The sequence below is a fragment of the Alnus glutinosa genome, chromosome 7 (genome assembly GCF_958979055.1).
Source record: "Alnus glutinosa chromosome 7, dhAlnGlut1.1, whole genome shotgun sequence".
Lineage (NCBI taxonomy): Eukaryota > Viridiplantae > Streptophyta > Magnoliopsida > Fagales > Betulaceae > Alnus > Alnus glutinosa.
This window is the reverse complement of record NC_084892.1, coordinates 25,630,965-25,649,685: the sequence shown is the minus strand read 5'-3', so window position 1 is coordinate 25,649,685 and position 18,721 is coordinate 25,630,965. Positions and strand designations below refer to the sequence as shown.

Sequence of the window (18,721 nt, the reverse complement as noted above, 5' to 3'; positions counted from 1 at the left end):
CAACACAAAGCCAAGCCAAGCCGACGAGTCCCACGCCATTAAGAAAAAAACAAAATTTAAAAAATATGACGGTTAGGATAAGATAAATATTCAAAATTATGATCAGTAGGAAAAAATAAAATTTTAAAAATATAACTGTTAGAAAAAAATAAATATTCAGAAATATGACGTTGGGAAAAGGTAAACATTAAAAAATATGGGTGCATTTTGTAAAGATTTTTGATCTGAATTTTTTTGAGTAGTAGTAATAGTAAGAAGTAATTGATGTGATATAAAATAAAAAAAAAATTGTATGAAAAAGTGAAAAATTTATGTTTTGTAGTGAATTTTTATTTTATTTGATTAGTAATAAAAAATGATTGATATGATATAAAAAGTTAGAATATTTTAAAGTAGTTGACTTTTTTTTGAAAGAAGTAAAAATAAGGGAGGGAATAATGGTTACCAAACAAAACCATAAATGTTAGAAAAAGAATAAAAAATATTTAAATGAAATAGTAAAACTGAATGGATACATTGGTGAGATTATTGATGGTGCTTTAAAAAAATAAATAGCTAAAAATAAAATCTAGTGAAACTATTAAAAATGCTCTTAACTTATATAAAAAAAAAAAAAAATGTAATGCAGATTTTTTAAATTAAATTTGTCAGGTTCCACATAAATAATTCATTTAATCAATGATAAAGCAATTGATTAGATAGTTATGACATCATTGGATTACATAGGTATCCTGATGATATAGGTTTATTTGTTAAGATAAATATAATACAATTCATAAAAAGTTCAACTTACTTTAATGCGTTTTAATATTTGATTTAAACTCTAATGATTGTCAATAGTATAGTAATTAATTTTAAACCCCTCCATAGCATGTGATGAAGTTTATTACTTACTCTATAATTAGAATTTTATTAAATCTTTGCATGTTTTAACCCAACATCTAATCTAATCATAGAGTCTAGCGACCCTAGATTCCATGTAGAAATAGGAATTAGTTCCCCAGATATTTTCCGATAAAATAAAATTGAGCAATAATTTTGGCAAGGACATTTTAGTCTTTAGAGGCCCAAGATCTTTGGCAGGTTCTTTTTTTTTTTTTTTTTATTTTATTATATATCCGTTTTAATATTATATAATATATTTAGAGAGAAATAATTAAAACGAACAAAACCTCGTAAAGCGAGAAGCAAGAAAGCTTTTGGCGGATGAGTGTTGAGAAGGGCAAACTCAGGCTTTCATTCATTCATCGCCCTGTTCCCGCGTTCTCACGTGCGTCATCATCCCCCTCCTTACTTAACCCGCCCCTCCCCAATCAACTACACAGGGAAAATCCTATTTAACTGAAAAAGAAAAACACGACCCCAAAATCAACAAAACGACAAAACATAACCAAAACCCATTGTCAGAAATATCTGAAACACACACAGTTCCGTTAGTTCGATTATTACCGGAAATAGCCGGTCGTCGTTCCGGTTCCTCGAAAACCTATCCCTCTCGATCTGGTTGTGTAAATTTTTGCGTTTGCGTTTGTGAGTGTGTGCAATATCAGTGTGTATGAAGATGCGTGCGCGAAGATTGAGTAATACTCTCAATCAATTTCACGTATCCACTGCTCTAACCTGAGCCAGTCTCTGCCATAACTTTTGCAGCTCAGAATAACATCATGATAGCCTCTCATTTCATCACCACCCCATCTCTTTCACTGTTTTAGCCCCCCCCCCCCCCCCCCTCTCCCTCTCCCTCCCTCTCTCTCTCTCTCGCGCGCGGTCCCTCTCTCTCCTATTATCCTCCTCTTTAATTCCCATACTACCCCAAACTCTTTACCTTTCTCTCTCTCTCTCTCTCTCTCTCAAACACTCTCTTTATTTCTTTTTTTTTTGTGTGGGTTTGGCTATGGCGGAGGGTTTCGAGCCCTACCATGTTCCACAGCAAAGCAGAAGAGATAAGCTCAGAGTGGTCTCCGGGGTTGTGGAAACCACGACAGGAAACCTGCAAGGCTGCGCAGGTTTGCTCCCTCTCTACGATCCCACCTCGCTCCTCTCCTCCGATTTGCTAAGCGGCCACCAGTTTCACCCGGGTGAAGCTTGCAAAGCCAACCAGAGTGTGAAAGAAGAAAGCGTCAATCTGATGGGGTTCGTTGGAGGTATGATGAACGGTGGCTCGTCTTCTTCTTCGGCTTCTCAAAACCCTTACTTGGATCATCATCACCATCACTCTTTGCCTATAAATCCGAGCTCTATCCAAGACATTAACTGTAACCCTTTTCTTTTCGCCCCTCGAAGCCTTCACAACCTTCGAGATTTCGATCAGAGTTATAATGGTGGTGGTGGTGGTGGTGGTGGTGACGTGGTGTTGTTTAAGCCAGAACCACTGTCTCTATCTCTGTCATCTCACGCTGCCCACCAAAGCAATCTTCCGCTGGAGCTAAATCTTCAACGGTACGGCTCTGGTGGTGGTGGTAATGGCGGTGGGTATGTGATTCCAGGCATTGTTGGTGGTAGTGCCTCCGCCTCGAACGACGTGTCGCGGAGCTCCGTCCCGCTCGGGCCGTTTACCGGCTACGCTTCGGTTCTCAAGGGATCGAGGTTCTTGAAGCCCGCTCAACAGCTGCTGGAGGAGTTCTGCGATGTCGCCGGTCGTGGAATTTACGCCGAAAAGATCGCGGCGGATTCCGCTCTCATGGACTCTCCCTTGGAGAGCCTGAGTGCAAGTGGAATTGTAGACGATCCACTTAGTTGTGGAGATGGTGGCGAGATTCGGAGAAAGAAGTCGAGGCTCATTTCTATGCTTGATGAGGTATGCTTCTTTAATTTAGTTGTTTATAAGTAATTGTTGTTTGGTTTCTTTTCATTTTTCTTTCTTGCAAACTGGGCTTATAGTTGTACAATGTGATCATCTTCCTTCAGGATCGTTCTTTGAGATGGCTGTTTCTGAAATCCAAGCTTTGTCACTGTAGAAGTTGTTTCTGGAATGCTTTTTTTTTTTTGGTTAAAATATATAAATGATTGTTTAAAGTGTTTGGTTGGTCATTGGTTTAACCAACGTGCAGTTCGTGGTGTTGCATGGATAATATCTTTAATTTGTTATATATAGCTTCCTCAGCTATTTTCTATGTGCATTAGATTCTGTATTAAAGGATAGATGGTCTTGGTGATCGCAAAATCATCTTTTTGGAAAAGGTGACAGGAGGGGAATATATGCACCAAGATTGGCTTTCTAAAGTGTCTGACAGCCATAGAATGAGTTCTAGGAGGGGATATTGACATCAAATTTAGGGCGTAGTGTGTATAAAGTGAATCAAAGAATCCGCTCGAAATGTTTTTATACTCCTATAAAGTGTGTAAATAAAGCATAATGGTATTATGAAATGAGTAGATCACAAGGTGTCTGCCCTCTTTATAACTTGATTGGTCTCAGGTCATTGAATTCAGAAGATGACAAGGGGAAATTTGAAGCTGTGCCCTTTAAAATCCAAGGTATATTAAGTAAAGAATGAATAAATAATATTTTTCTTTGTTGAACTGAAATTGGCATAACCAATCAGTTTAATTAACTGAAGAATGCCTCATGGGTTGTGAGGTAACTGATCCCTTCATGCTCTTCTAGTTTGTAGGCTGTCTTATATTAGCAAGTAATGGAGAATTTATGTGAGTAGTTGGTCTTGTTGTCATTATTACATCATTTGTGAGTAAGGACCAGTCTTGTTTATGTGCATGTGTAGAGCTTAATATGTGGGGAACGGATTCTGCAAGTATGCATGTGTTTATTCATTAAAAGGAGGTCTTATTATTATATGTTCTGGGCACAAGGAATGAGGCATGTGAGGAGTAGTTGACTTGTTTCAAAACTAATTAATAGTAACAACAATTTAGAAAATTGAAGGTAAATTACCTACTTTTCTGAGTCGGTGTTTAGGTGGTCAAGAGGCCCACTTTCCTTACGCTTAGATGATTAGTCAGGTCCTTGAGTTAGGGATTGTTGGTGTTAAAATTGATGATACATTTTAATTCCATCTTAAAACAACTTATATTTATGGAAAGCATAAAAATTTCTCAATCTTTATCAATTCCAGCTCACTCTTACTTTGGTGGGGTGCTTCTTGCGTCATAACAGTTATCCTTTAAATGAATTGAATTTTCTTGGGACATGGATATTCATGAGGAGATCCTGAAGGGAAATATTCAGAATACAACATTATTTCTAGCTTTTCAAGCTTTTTCCTGTGAAAATTCTGGTTCTTTCTGTTCAAGGGTGTATTTATGAGTTTATCTTTTTTATGGCAGCAAGGGAAAATGGTAAAGCATAACAGTGGTTGGTGTGAATAGCAAATATATATATGTTTTTCTGTAACCATGGAGTGCACATAAAGTAAATGCTTTTTTCCATATAGACATAAAGATTTGACTAACTAGGTCTAACTCTCAATCTAAATTAGGGTTAACTACATCTAGCCCCTCTACCTACCATCATTTTTGCATTGTCTTCCCAATCTACCATTGGGGTTGGAATGTCCTCCTTCCGCAATCTAAAATGACAAAAATACCTTCCATAAGATAAAAAAACTCGTATTTTATGGAGCGTATTTTTGTCAGTTTTGGTCATGAAAGGGGGACATTGTAACCCCTGTGGTAAATTGGGGGAACATTGCAAAAATGATGGTAGTGAAGGGGGTAAACGTGGTTTCTCCTAACAATTATTACTGAGTTATTCTGAGATCGACATTTATTGTCAGCCAATAATTATAAGATATCTACTTATAGAACAAGAGACATTTAAATGGAGATGCTCCCTCCACTCAGATATCATATAGTTTTGGTTCAACTTTTCACTCAATGAGGCCTTTTTTAATGTCATTCATTCTCCTGAAACAGTATCTCTACTCGACTGTACACTTGCAACTAAATATGTTCAAAACTTCCTAGAAAGATACCACGGAGCCAAAAACTGATATCACCTGAAGAATATGGTCCTTTTTGTACCACAATTGCCAGATTTGGTTGTAGAAAAAATGTTTTTTTAGCTTGTAACATCTGATTAGTTCTATCAATGACTAAATCTATACATCCATAAGTAGGATTATTAGTTGCGTTCTGAGTATGCCTTTATTCGCCCACTTTCGATACAAATTCCTCAATCATTCACTTGATCTATAACTGCAAAAGTTGAAAGCTAACTGCATTTTGAGTAACCCTATATTGCAGCATGTTGTTTAACAGCTCTAGTGATGGTGTAGACGAGGTTGGTCTCACTACTGGGGGTTTACATTAAATCTTAGCTTCAAATCTTACCGTGAGAAAAAAAAAATAAAATTCTGATGCTTATAGTTGATGTTTTTCTTTTGGGGAAGCTACGCTTACCCGCTACAAACTACCAACCAATTTGCAATGTTCACTCAAACTTTGAAAAGTTGCATTGGCCCCCCTAAACTATCTAGCCCTTTTACGTAGCCCCCGCTATTAGAATTTTTCGATAACTCAGACGGTGGACGCATTACATGATCCACAGGCGACACAAAAATGTCCATTATACGGTTACCTCATGAGATGTGTGAAAATACAACCATGCATTTAGATTAATTTTTTTTTTTTTTTAGGAAAAGCTTCGCTGGCCACGGAGGTGACCCATGGCCTGGCTGTGTGGCCCATGGCTTGGCTACGTGGGTCTCCTCCTGTTTTCTCTTTGTTTAGTTTTTGATTTTTTTTTTATTTAAATCTTATGTAGGAGTATTATTGTTGTTTTGGGTCACGTGAATCTCACGTGACCTATTTTCCATTGGATTTAGCAAAAACCCCTAAATGAGAGGGTTAAGTGAAAGGGCTGGGTTGTTTGAGGGGACATTGCAAATTTTTAAAGTTTTAAGGACATTGCAAATTGGGTGGTAGGTTGAGGCGTAAGTGTAATTTCCCCTTTTTCAATTATTTCTCCTTTTCAAAAGTCTTAGGTAAGGTTGATTGGCACAAAAGAATTCATTCACCTGAACAAATCAACTGAGGTTAAGGGTAAAAATTTGGTTGAGGCGGATTCCTTTCTGGAAATATGATTTTCTTGTTCCCCATTTAATACAGATTAGTGACTGAAAAGCAACAGCCCCATCCCCCTCCTTCACAAGGACAAGAAGAATTGATGAGAATGAGCTCTAATTTGCTTAGAGTTGGAAATAACTGTGGTATCTCCTAAATTTGATATTTGACAATATCACCAGGATAACTGTGGTATTTGTGCTCCTTTTGCACTTCCACAGGCCATTGGAGGAAAGGATATATACACGGAGAATGGTAACATTGTTGATAATTATAATGTTCTCTCCGTTGGAATGTGACCTGGTCCTTTTGCAAATATTAGACATGTCGCAGCTGATTAAGATGAATTCTAATGGGCATGTGAAGCTGTTGTTTTCTTGTGTGCTTTCATTCTCTAAAATGTATGGGTTGTATTGCAGCCTTTCTCATCGGGTTTAGGCTCCACATAAGGATGGATTCCTATTCATGTGTAGACTAGTTAATTATAGTGGTGGATGCAACTCTAATTGAACCTTTCTATGTCTAAAAGAATTTATTTTCTATATTTTTGTAAAATATAAATGTGGGTTACTCATTTTCTGGACACCCGTTTCTAGTTAACGAGACTAAAATGAAAACTGGTAGTTTTAAGTATTTTTGACTTTCAATGTGGTTCAACCCTCCAACCTGTACAATGCCTCCTAGTTCTTAGATATATACTTGAAGTGGAGCAATGAATAATTGTATGGACTATGATTTCCTAGTCCCATTGTTGGGTAGTTTTTCACTGTTTTCACATTTCCACTAGGTTTACAGGAGGTACAAGCAATACTATCAACAGATGCAGACAGTAGTAGCATCATTTGAATATGTTGCTGGGCTAGGCAATGCTGCTCCCTATGCAAACTTGGCTATAAAATCTATGTCTAAGCATTTCAGGTGCTTGAAGAATGCGATTACTGACCAGCTTCAGTTCACCAATAAGGCTGAGGGTCATGCAACCCATGGGAAAGATGAAGCACCAAGGTTTGGGAATGCTGACAGGGGCCTTTATTGCCAGAGAGCTGTACACGGTTCGGGATTCCTTGAGCACCAACCTGTTTGGCGACCCCAAAGGGGGCTTCCTGAACGTGCTGTAACTGTTCTGAGGGCATGGTTGTTTGAACACTTTCTGCATCCGTAAGCAGTTTAATTAGTCGATTAACATGCAATAATATATAAATTCCCCAATGGAATGACGAGCCATGTTTTCCCTCCTTATTTATGAGTATGTTAACATTCTTTGGTTACTATGTTCTTTTTCAGTTATCCTACCGATACAGACAAGCTGATGTTGGCTAAACAAACTGGTCTATCACGGAGCCAGGTATGGCTCTGCTTCGTAAACCCTAGTGTTATTTTCAATTTTCAATCATTTCCATGTACGTATAGGTCTGAGATGATGTTAAATTGATTTTGACTATTTTGTTGTAAGCCAGGTTTCTAATTGGTTTATCAATGCAAGAGTGAGGCTTTGGAAGCCAATGGTGGAAGAAATACACACACTAGAAACACGGCAAGCCCAAAAAGGTCTACACAGGGATGACCGAAGTGCAAACAGGTCCGATCATTTAACTTCAGCAAACTCGCTTGCATCAGACAACCCGTCCACCTCTACCCAAAGGGTTCAAGACACCCCATCAAAACGCACAAGAAATGAACTTTCTGATATACCCGTGGGGAATGAGGAACCACAGAACTTTTCTTACAACTTCTCAAGTCATCCTCATTTGGGTGTAGGTGTGAGCATGGCAGGTGGTGGTAATAGTGGGGTTTCCTTAACATTGGGCCTTCACCAGAATAATGGGATTGGTTTATCAGAGCCCTTTCCCATCAATGCAGCTCAACGTTTCGGTCTCGGCCTTGAGACGAATGGCGAGGGATATGTTATGGCCGGTTTTGAGTCACATAATCGGCATTTTGGAAGGGATGTTATCGGAGGGCAGCTTTTGCATGACTTTGTGGGCTGAAGATGTTCAGTTTAAGGGCCTACCTGGACATCAATTAATTGGATATTATATATACTGACACTTTCTCAGTTAGATGCGCTTTTATCGACTCCCAGACTCCAAGCTGACACAAGAGTGGCTAAATAGTTGCCTGTTATGTTGTAAGAGGTATGTTACATCATCGCCTTGTATACAATCTCTTCAAGACCCACAACATAAATTATTGGTGTAAAATTCTTGTGAAAATTTATATGATAAGAAAAGATACCATGGCATAGGCCAAATCAAATCTGGGTTAGACTTGCCTTATATTGTACTTTCACTATCGCGAGGTCAATGAGAAAATAGGTTTTCTCAGCAGTTATGGAGCCCAAAACCTGTTACTCATCGTCATGATATGCATGGATTCTTCAGTTTTCTGTTATTTAGCGTGTTCTTCTCCCTCGTTGCTTAGCTTTCGTGTTCTACTATATTATTCCTTTTATGATTCTTGCATATCTCTACTTTGCTTTGTCACCTGTTGTCGTTTGACATGTTTGTACGGCCGGAGTACACGTCTCTTATTCAGTTAAGTAGTGCTGCAACCATTGACGTACGGGTGCTGGTTTATTTCTTGAAATACAACTTTCAAGAAGACGAATATAAACCGGTTGAAGACTAGCTAGGACAATAATTAAACCTAGGTTGTAGTTCGATCTTTATGATATTTTCTGACCAAAATAAGAAAATTAAAGAAATGAACTTGCCGACAGACTCCTTTTAAAGAATAATTGTATTTTTTTTGGGGCTAGGAGCAAATCAAGCAGTGGAGCTGAAGTTGCAAGTATTTGCTTTTGCATGGATTTTTTTTACGATTTGCCCACTGGGAAAAGCTTGTTTCATAATCATTTTCAGTCAATCACTTGGCTAATGGGCATCTTAACATATATTATTTTGTACCTTTCGATGTCATAAAAAAGTAGAGTAAATACTATGCTCCAGACAAAAGAGGACTAGAAAAGCTGGCGGGTGATTCGAGGTTCAACTTATGGGTGATTTGGAAGCAATGTTTTATAGTACTAGTTGATTTGTTCATGGCCTAAGCTAGCCATGTAGATGTAACACCATTCTAGACTAAAAAATTGACATTGGGACCCCTTAATTCCCACTGACAATATTCTGTGGGGCTCAAACAATTGCGAAATTCCATATTATGATCCGAAAAATTGTTGAGCGAAAGATGTTTGGCAGTAACTGTTGTTATATCTAAAAACTTTTTTGGCTGAGGTTACTGATTATACTTTGAGTAATGTTATATGTGTTAAACCGTTTTACGTCGTTAAGATTTATTTCATCTGGGTATTTTATAGGGATAATTAATATTGTATCACTGGTTCTTGGGGTTGAATTAAATTACAAATTACTTTCTGTGGTAAAAAAAGTTTATAGAGTGTCTTTATGGTAAACTATAATTATGAATCACTTTTTGAATCCGTTTTCCGTCCATCAAGTTAACAGATTCTGTTAGTTTGTCATGTCATACCTAATAGGAAATCGACACGTGACCATCCTAAACTTAGGGGAGGTCGTGCATCACCCCCTAGACGTGGTCGGGCCACCCCCGGCAACCATCCCTTTGCTATTTTCTATTTCTTTAAAAAAATAAAATAATTTTTAAGTTTTATTTATTTATATATTTTTTATTGTAACGGACATATGTTGATTTCTTATTGGGTATGTCGTGGTAAACTAACGGAATTTGAGTAAGGCCTATAGACTTTAACATGGTATCAAAGCCACATGTTTCTTGCGATGATGTGCATTTCCCTTCCATTGTTGTCCATGTGTTTAGTCATTAGTTGTCATACGTGAGATGGTGTGTTAGAGTGTCCTACATCGCTAAGATTTTCTTCACCTGAACACTTTATAAGCCATTGTGTCCCCTCATATCTCAATGTGTCTTTTGAGAGTAAGGCCCATAGACTTTAACAATATGTAATAAGGTGATGTGGTTTTAAAATAATTATTAGATTTGAGACTAATCACTATTAAATTTTGATTCAATGGTAATATTAACAATCACACTAACTTTTGGGATATGAGTCTTAAATATAGCATTACTCTTGTACCCCAGCATATGAAAAAAGGAAGAGAAACAAATAAATAAGAGTAATGTTAAAAATTACATTTTTATCACACAATGTGTTAGTTCCAACTAATTATTGAGTTTTTTTTTTTTTTTTTTAAATAAAAACTGATTTAAGAATTGGTTGGAACTGTCGTGTCAACACTATGAGATATTTGTGATAAAAATATTATTTCCAGCATTTCTAAATAAATAAAGAGACTTGAATTTACGTGAATTTCGTTGATTTGAAAAAAAAAATAATTATGAGAAAATGTACAACACCAAATGGTAAAAAATCATAAATAAATAAAAGACTATCTCTTAGTCTTACCTAAGGAGAGTTAAACACTGTGTCAAAAAACAAAAAAAAAACAAAAAAAAAAAAAAAGAAGAAAAAAAGAAGAAGAAGAGGAGAGTTAAACACGACTCTTTTGGAGGTGAAAACACGGGTTGAAGCCCAATTTTCCTATGGGCTCCATTGTGGTTACACTTTCATTAAGATGCCTATTGACTAAACATATGGGCCTGCACCCTAATGATTTGTTTGCCCAAAGTCTCAAGACGGCCCATTTGAGTTCTGATAACCCTAACCCATTCCTTTTCAAACCGTTACCAAAAAAAAAAAACTTTATATATATAATAATAATAATAATAATAATAATAAATAACAAAACCATGTGATTTTTGTAGGACTTCTTTCTTTTCTCCCTTTTTCTCACTATTTGTTATCGAATTGGAAAATGGGGACCAAGCTTGGACTAAATTATGCGGCAATTTCTAATCACATGCTATGTCTTTAATTTGCAAGTCCCTCTCAATTTCAGCCTGAGTCTAGAAGCTTAGAAAAAGCAAAGCTCTTTTTTCTAAAGTCATACAAGTTTTGAGCGTATGATAAAAGGTTAGAAAAATATAATAAAATCAGTCTTGGTTAATAAATTATGTTAGAAATCAAACATATGACCCATTTGAGAAAAATTAAGGGTGCGTTTGTAATTATGATTTCGTAGACAATAAATTTAATTTTAAACCAATTCGTAGAACATAAATCGTTTGGAAAACTGCGCTTTTAAAAATTGCAATTTAAAAATGCAGAAAATCTATCTTTTCAAATCGCAGGTAAGATAGTACTTTTTTGAAAACGCATAATTTTAAACGGTAAGCTGCTATTTTACCAAATGCTTAACTGCGTTTTTAAAAATTGATTTTTCGAATCGCACATTTTAAAATTGTTATTTAAAATTCTACTTTTTAAAATCACAAACCTAAATAAAACCTAAAATGTAGAAGAATGTAGAAGAAAATAATTTGATTTTGTACATGTATTTATACTAGAAAATAGCAAGAACAATCAATGATTTTACAGATTTGGGGTTGGTGTAGTTCCCTTTGATCCCAAGATTAGTGTGCTTTCCTTTTCCAATCGGAGATCGGTGAGTTTTCCTTGATGGAGTCGGTGTCCAATGTCCACCAATTTTTCAACTAGTTTTTATTTTTTTTCAAAGCACGTGGGAAGTTGTTCCAATTGCCAAACGTGTCCGTTCTCTTTTTGAAAGACGGTCTAAACCGCACATACAAAGAAAAAAAATAAAAGAACACCTCCTAATTCTATGTTTTATGTCCCATGGTTCCTCAGAATATTCCTTTCTTCTTAGGGTTTTTTACTAGGGTTTCTCTTTCTCTCTATTTTGCATAAAATTTCCACAACCCTATGATTGCCGTATTTTTCAATCAGAGGGGTTTCAGAGATTCTTCAACTATTGTTTAAGCCCGGTGAGATCAAGCTCACCCACTTGTGCGCACCGATTATTAGAGAGAGACAGACAGAGAGAGGCTATGAATATGGAGGCTCGGGTGGGTGTGGTCGTGGAAGGAGGGCAGAGAGCTTTGAACACCGCTCACGGGAGCGTCGCTGACCGGAATTTCTGCAGCAGCAGCAGCAGCAGCCGCAGCAGCAGAGCCCCACGAAGCAGAAGCAGACTGGCACGGTGCAGCAGCTTCTCGCCGGTGGGATTGCTGGCGCTTTCAGCAAGACCTGCACGGCGCCTCTGGCCCGGCTTACCATCCTCTTCCAGGTCCGTTTTTCCCACTCTCTGTTTCTGATTTGTAATCTGAGATACGAAAAGTCTTTTCTTTTTAAGATGGGTCTTTGTGGTTTGTGATTTTAAACGTTATTGGAATGGGAAAGTGGGAATTGTGACTTATTCCTTGGGTTGGTTTGGTTGGGACTGTTGAAAGTTTTAAGCTTTGTATTTTTTTTAAATTTTTTTTTTTTGGGGTTGCTTTGGTTGGGAATGTTCAAGTTTTAACGATTTTTTTTTTTTTTTTAAAAACGAATTGGCACATTTCTTATTTTGGGAAAACACATATTTGTTATTTTGGGGGCGGGTATGGTTGGGAATGTTAAATTAATTAATTTTTTTTCAACGAATTAACACGATTTTTATTTTGGGGGGTTGCGATTTCTGCAAAATAGGCGCAGAAGGTTTTTTAAAAAAAGGGCTTAGTTAGTAAGAAAATAAGGGGGAACTAATGCAGCGGGTTTTATCATGAAGCTTTGTTCTATTTGATTGCATACGTACATTTCCTTTCCTCTTGGATTGAAAGTTAGCTTATTTGCTTGAAGAGGAACTTTTTGGGGTATGGAGGAAGAAAATTGGTTTTGGTGGGTCGTGATTATGGATGGTTTTTGAGTATGAGTGCAACTATTGTTTTTACTTGGGAAAGAGTGCATATTGAATTACTCATGAGGTTTGCTTTTGTTATCACCAACCAAAGAAAGAAGGTGGGGAAGCTTGCTTCATTAGTAAAATGGCAGAGGCTGTTCTATGTACATTTGAAATTTAGTCTTTTTTATTTTTTATTTTTTTGATAAGTAATATTTATTCATTTTCTTTAAAACAGATTGTTTTTTTTATTACATTTGTTTGAGACACGAATTTCAAATTTTAGGTTGAAGTGGTTATTTGTCATTTTGTCATGACATCCAGTACATGTGTGGATGTATGATTAGAAGTACTCCCAATGAATGTCATAGCTCTCATTATTTAACTGTCAGTTATACACAGTGCTAATTATAATTCTTGGTTTGATAAATCCAAAAATGAGGACTTCTCTATATCATACTATCAACCTTTTTCTTGGCACTTATTTCCTTCAACTGCTTAGTTTGCTGTTCCATATCATTCTTATCAGGTGCAAGGCATGCACTCTAATGTTGCAGCACTGAGTAAGGCTAACATATGGCATGAGGCTTCTCGAGTTATGAATGAAGAAGGGTTTAGAGCATTTTGGAAAGGCAATATGGTTACGATTGCTCATCGTCTTCCTTATTCTGCTGTCAACTTCTATACTTATGAGCGTTACAAGGATGTGAGTTCAGATGTTCTGTTAGTAATTCTGATGCAATGTTAAAGTGGAATAGCATTTTATCTTCGCATGTTGCTTAATATCATTTCATGTATCCCTTTTTTGCAGTTGTTGCAATTGGTTCTTGGGGAAAATCGTAGGGGTAGTACGGGTTCAAATATTTGCGTGCACTTTGTAAGTGGTGGATTGGCTGGAATAACAGCTGCTTCTGCTACATATCCTCTGGATCTTGTGAGGACCCGTCTTGCAGCACAGGTAAATGTTGGCAAACGTTGGATGTATGTGAGTGTGTTTCTTTTCTTTTTTCTTTTTCTCTCCTTTTTTATTCCCAGAGGGGAGTGCCGGGGGGGGGGGGGGGGGGGGGGGGGTTGGAGAGAACAAGAACTAACTGTGAACTAAATGAGGAAAAGCTATTCCTTAACATTTGAGTTTGAACATTGGTCTAAATTCACTAATTACATTTTAAATCCTGCAGACAAATGCAATATACTACAAAGGTATCTCGCATTCATTTAATACCATTTGCCGAGACGAAGGTTTTAGGGGCTTGTATAAAGGACTAGGAGCAACACTTTTGGTAAGCTTTTACTTTGCTTCTATTCCTTCTTTACCCTTCTTTTTGACTTGAATTGTGCTTTGGATGCTTTGTATATTCTTTACCCATCTTGTTGACTTGAATTGTGCTTTGGATGCTTTGTATATACAGGGTGTTGGACCAAGTATAGCAATAAGCTTTTCTGTTTATGAGACCTTGAGTTCTTTTTGGCAGTCTCAAAGGTGAATATTCCATCTTTGTGGTGAGGCATAATTTATGTGGAGTTGTGTTTGCTATATGTTGCTTGGTGCATTTTGGTTGTATTATTCTTACATTTTCTTTTGGCCTCAGGCCCAATGATTCCACTGCCTTGGTTGGTCTTGCTTCTGGCGGTCTTTCAGGCATTGCATCATCAACTGGTGAGTGGTCTGAAATCATCAATTCGAGTTTCCCTTTTAACACTCTTTGATACATGGGTTTTTAAAACAATGTTTTTTTTATATAGCCCTCCAACTCTGATCATGTGACTGAATCTGTAGTTGCTGGTATTTTTACTTTAATTTTCATGCTTGGATTTATGTGATCTCGTGGCCATGGTATTGGAAAGTAGGGAAGCGGGAATTCTTGGAGGTATATGAATTCTGTGGTCTTCATTTCTAATTATTGGCTTACATATTTAACTTGTCTGGAGGATTTCCATATAATAGTCACATTTTGGAGATGACATTTTATATAAGGAAAAATAAAATTTAATCCCTAGGTTTTTGTGCTTATAGTCCCTGGGTTTCCAATTTCGATAATTAGATCCTTGAGTTTTGCCCAATTTCAAATAGATTCTTGTGTCAACCTCTGTCTAACTCACTGATTTTCCATCTGCCACATGTCATTCGCTTGACACGCTGTCAGCGTCATATCACTTTACTGACACGTCATAAACACGTCAGTCACTAAAAAACAAAAATTGCCTACAAGAATTTTTTTTTAAAAAATGTCTTCCTCAGCTTACACTGCTGCGTCGATCAGAAAACAGGCATTGAACTCGAAGAAAAACCACATCCCAGGGTACCTATTAGAGCCGAAGCTTTGTCTCCTTCCTTTGAACACAAAAAAACCCTAGCCGATCCTTCAAACTTTCTTGGAAAGTGTGCCAACTAGATCTTAGTTGATTCCTGTGATTACTTAAAGACCATTAATGATGCAACAGCATGTGGCTCAGTGATCTTCTGTGGTCTTGAAAGCAGCACTGACTGCTTTTATGCCTCACAACAAACTATTGGCACGGTCCTTCCCAGGATCGCATAGCTGATGCATGGACTTAGTAAGTTCATCATGTTATCGCTTGTTAGAGCATTCACAGCAGCTATCCAACCATTTTCCTTAAATGTAGGGAACAAAACAATTTTTTGTTTCCTTAAACAAATATACTACACAATAGCTTCCTTTTATCTTTTCCTATAACATTAAAATATTGTTTTTAATTTTTTTCTTTTGGTTTTTTATTCATTTCTACTTCTTCTTCTTCTTCTTCTTCTCTCTCTCTCTCTCTCTCTCTCTCTCTCTCTCTCTCTCGTCTTCTCCGTCACACACAAGATGCAAGAACCCAAGCCCCCCTTCCCCCCCCCCCTCTCTCTCTCTCTCTCTCTCTCTCTCTCTCTCTCTTAGGGTTCGTCACCGAATTGAATTGGATCAGGAAGTATTGTTTCTAGAGAATCCGAGAAGATTTAATTCTTCAATCGGCTACTCTAACTTCTGGTAAATTCCCTTTACAATCTCTGATTTTTGATCCTTTTCTGGGTACAATTGTTGTCGGATCTGCGAGCTCTTGATGTGTATTTTGGGGGTGGTTTGTACAGATCGAGGTTTTGTTTGAGGGTAGGATGGTGTAGTTTGATTTAGTTTTTAAACTTTGTACCGATTAGGGTTTCGAGGTTTGGGGATTTTTTGATGAATGTTGTAGAGAGGTAACCATGGCGGTCTGGGTTTGGATGAAGAACGGACAGCCATGGTGTTCTGGGTTTGGACGAAAAATCAAAGATGGCATTTGGGTTTGGACAGAACAGATGGCGTCTGGGTTTGGACGAAGAAGAACAGATGAAGAAAAAAAAGAATGAAGAAGAGGAAAGGAGTGAGGCTGCGTGAAAAAATGTGAGAGGAGAGAGATTACTTTTTTTATTTTTTATTTTTTATGGATATAATAATACTTAGGAATGCTACAGTGTAACCCAATGCATTGGATTGCATTGTAGCATTCCTGAGGTTTAGGGAAAATATAGGGTATCTACTGTGAGTGATTTTTTGTGACTTTCTTGACATTTTTCCTAAATTTAGGTAATAGAACCCCTTATAGGGTGTCTGCTGTAAATGCTCTTAACGATGCAACAACATGAGCAGCAGGTGCCAACATGCACACAAGCACTGTTGTGTATGGCATCTAAAAAGTTGTGAACCTTGGCATGGTAATTTTGTTCTCTCAGTGTACTAAGCCTTTCTTTGCCTTATTTCTGGGTATGGGGAAACCAACACGTCCATATAGGCCTTATATGGAGTGCCAAAAAGGATGGAGGCTTGAGGCTTCGACTTTTACCATTTAGTCTTATGGTTACAAGAAAACTGAGACTGGGTCAGAAGATTTTTTCTTAATCCTGATAGTTCTTAGCATGACCCAAAAATGCTACTGGACCTTCATGTGAAAAAGCTCTGTGACTCCATGAGTTCTCATGGCTGCAAGAAGATTCTTTTTAACTCCCTTGTAAGCGACCTTTTTTTTTTGACAGTGCAACTCATGTTTATTATTTGGCAGTACGTGGGGCTGACAGCATGTGCACGTGTCAAATGCGTGACATGTTGCAGACAGAAAGTTGGTTAGCTGGACAATAGGTTGATGAAAGGATCTATTTGAAATTGGGGTAAAACCTGATGACCTAATTGGTGAAATTGAAAACCTATGGACTAAATTGAAATCGCGTAAAAACTTGGGAATTAAATTTGAACATTCCTTTACACCGAAAGTCCATGTTAGATGTCTTTCTCAATTTGGCATATATTAATTGTTAATTATGAGATCCCAATGAGATTTATTCGATACAACTCAGTTGCGGAGTTAGGATTTTGGTTCATTGGGAGCAAGAGTAAAAGATAGAATTGAATAAAAATATTAAAGAATAGAAATTTATTTTAAGCCATTTTAATGTTAGAGTGCAAAACTAATAATGGGGTCGTTGAGTCTTAAATCCCAGCTTGATATGCAACTTATAATTTATTATTACAGGAAATACTTAAACAAAATGAAAACTCTTTTTTTTTTTTTTTTGTAAGACAGGAGGTGTAATAGCTGGTGTTGTCTATAAGTAGTGGCCATAAGAATACTTGTTATTGCTGATCATTGTCCTGGGGGCGGGGGGCAGGGGGGTCATTTGCCCCTTCTTGCCCCTACTTACTATAAACTGATATAATTATGGACATAATGTTGTAAATTATTGTTAGAAAGTCATAATCAAGTAGATATTAATTATCCGTCATTTTCAATAGATACACATGATGATGTTTTGTTCTCCTGATTACTTTTCAGCAACATTCCCAATAGATCTTGTGAGGCGAAGGATGCAGATGGAAGGGGCTGGTGGTAGGGCCCGCATCTACAATACTGGTGTGTTTGGAACATTTCGGCACATAATCCGGGCTGAAGGCCTGAAAGGCTTGTATAGAGGGATTTTGCCAGAATACTACAAGGTCGTTCCCGGTGTTGGCATTGTCTTCATGACTTACGAGACATTAAAGAAGTATCTATCAAATTTTTAGTTGCCAATTAAGTTTCCCATTTTCCCGGGTGGCTTTGTGCTCATCAAAATCATGAAGTCGTGCCGATGTCCAATGTGGGAAGGTAGAAAAGAGAATGAAGTTCATAAAAGATACAAGGTAGGTAGAAGAATAGTTTTGCGGTGTCCTTTGGGAAATTATGTGGTGGTAAATTTTGCCCTTGCTGCCATGAGACCATTCTTTTTGCTGTATAGGTAGTAGTTAGCACAATGAGTCATATCAAGTGTAACCAATTCCAATATGATTATGTCTTAACATGTTAGCGTTCATTGCCGATTGTATCGTCTCTACAGTATTGTTGTTGCAGCTTGTTTGTTGCCTGCATGCTGTTCAGATTCATGTTACCTAACTATTTTTTCTTTTGAATGGATCTGAATTTGACCCATCTTACTGAGAAAATGTCTTTTATTGAGAAGAACTTGTTATGAAATGAATGGTGTTATTGCCAGGTGATGCTTGTCCTGAGAGATGATAAAGAATAGCCTAACCTCGATGGAAGGCGGCGTGCCTTAATATTTCTTAGATGTGATTAATGAAGGATTCTGGTTTCTGCCATAGGGCCTTGCTCAAACCGTCAGATCATTGGAGAAAATATGTGAAAAATGAAAATGCCGTCAAATCATTGAAGAAAATATATGTGACAAATGAAAATGTTCTCTTTGACAGATCTAACCGTGCTGATATAATACATTAAAATAAAAACACGGGGAAGTACACTTTGGTCCCCATGATTTAACTCTCATTTGCACTATACTCCTTAATTACCACTTGTGACACTAACCCATAAAAATTACCATTTAAATGCACAACCCTCCCCCACCCCCCCCCTTTAGAACTTGAAAGTTTATGCAGAATGGTAATTAGAAGGAATTAAGGGCCTAATTGCCAATGAGATGTCATGTACATGCC

At 37.2% G+C, this 18,721-nt stretch overlaps 2 protein-coding genes across 2 annotated transcripts; both read left to right on the top strand.

Annotated features, from left to right (window-relative positions):
• Positions 1 to 1,347: 1,347 nt before the first annotated feature.
• Positions 1,348 to 8,348, top strand: LOC133874142 (BEL1-like homeodomain protein 9). The gene is made up of 4 exons (XM_062311985.1): positions 1,348 to 2,797; positions 6,809 to 7,179; positions 7,306 to 7,366; positions 7,479 to 8,348. The coding sequence occupies exons 1-4, from the start codon at positions 1,895 to 1,897 to the stop codon at positions 8,007 to 8,009; spliced, it is 1,866 nt and encodes a 621-aa protein (XP_062167969.1). The 5' UTR covers positions 1,348 to 1,894; the 3' UTR covers positions 8,010 to 8,348.
• A 3,327-nt stretch (positions 8,349 to 11,675) lies between these two features.
• On the top strand, positions 11,676 to 18,211 carry LOC133874010 (uncharacterized). The gene is given in 8 exon segments (XM_062311835.1): positions 11,676 to 12,018; positions 12,021 to 12,167; positions 13,288 to 13,464; positions 13,570 to 13,716; positions 13,937 to 14,038; positions 14,168 to 14,238; positions 14,348 to 14,415; positions 17,565 to 18,211. Coding segments are annotated over 8 exon segments (1,032 nt in total). The 5' UTR covers positions 11,676 to 11,928; the 3' UTR covers positions 17,795 to 18,211.
• The last annotated feature ends 510 nt before the right edge of the window (positions 18,212 to 18,721 follow it).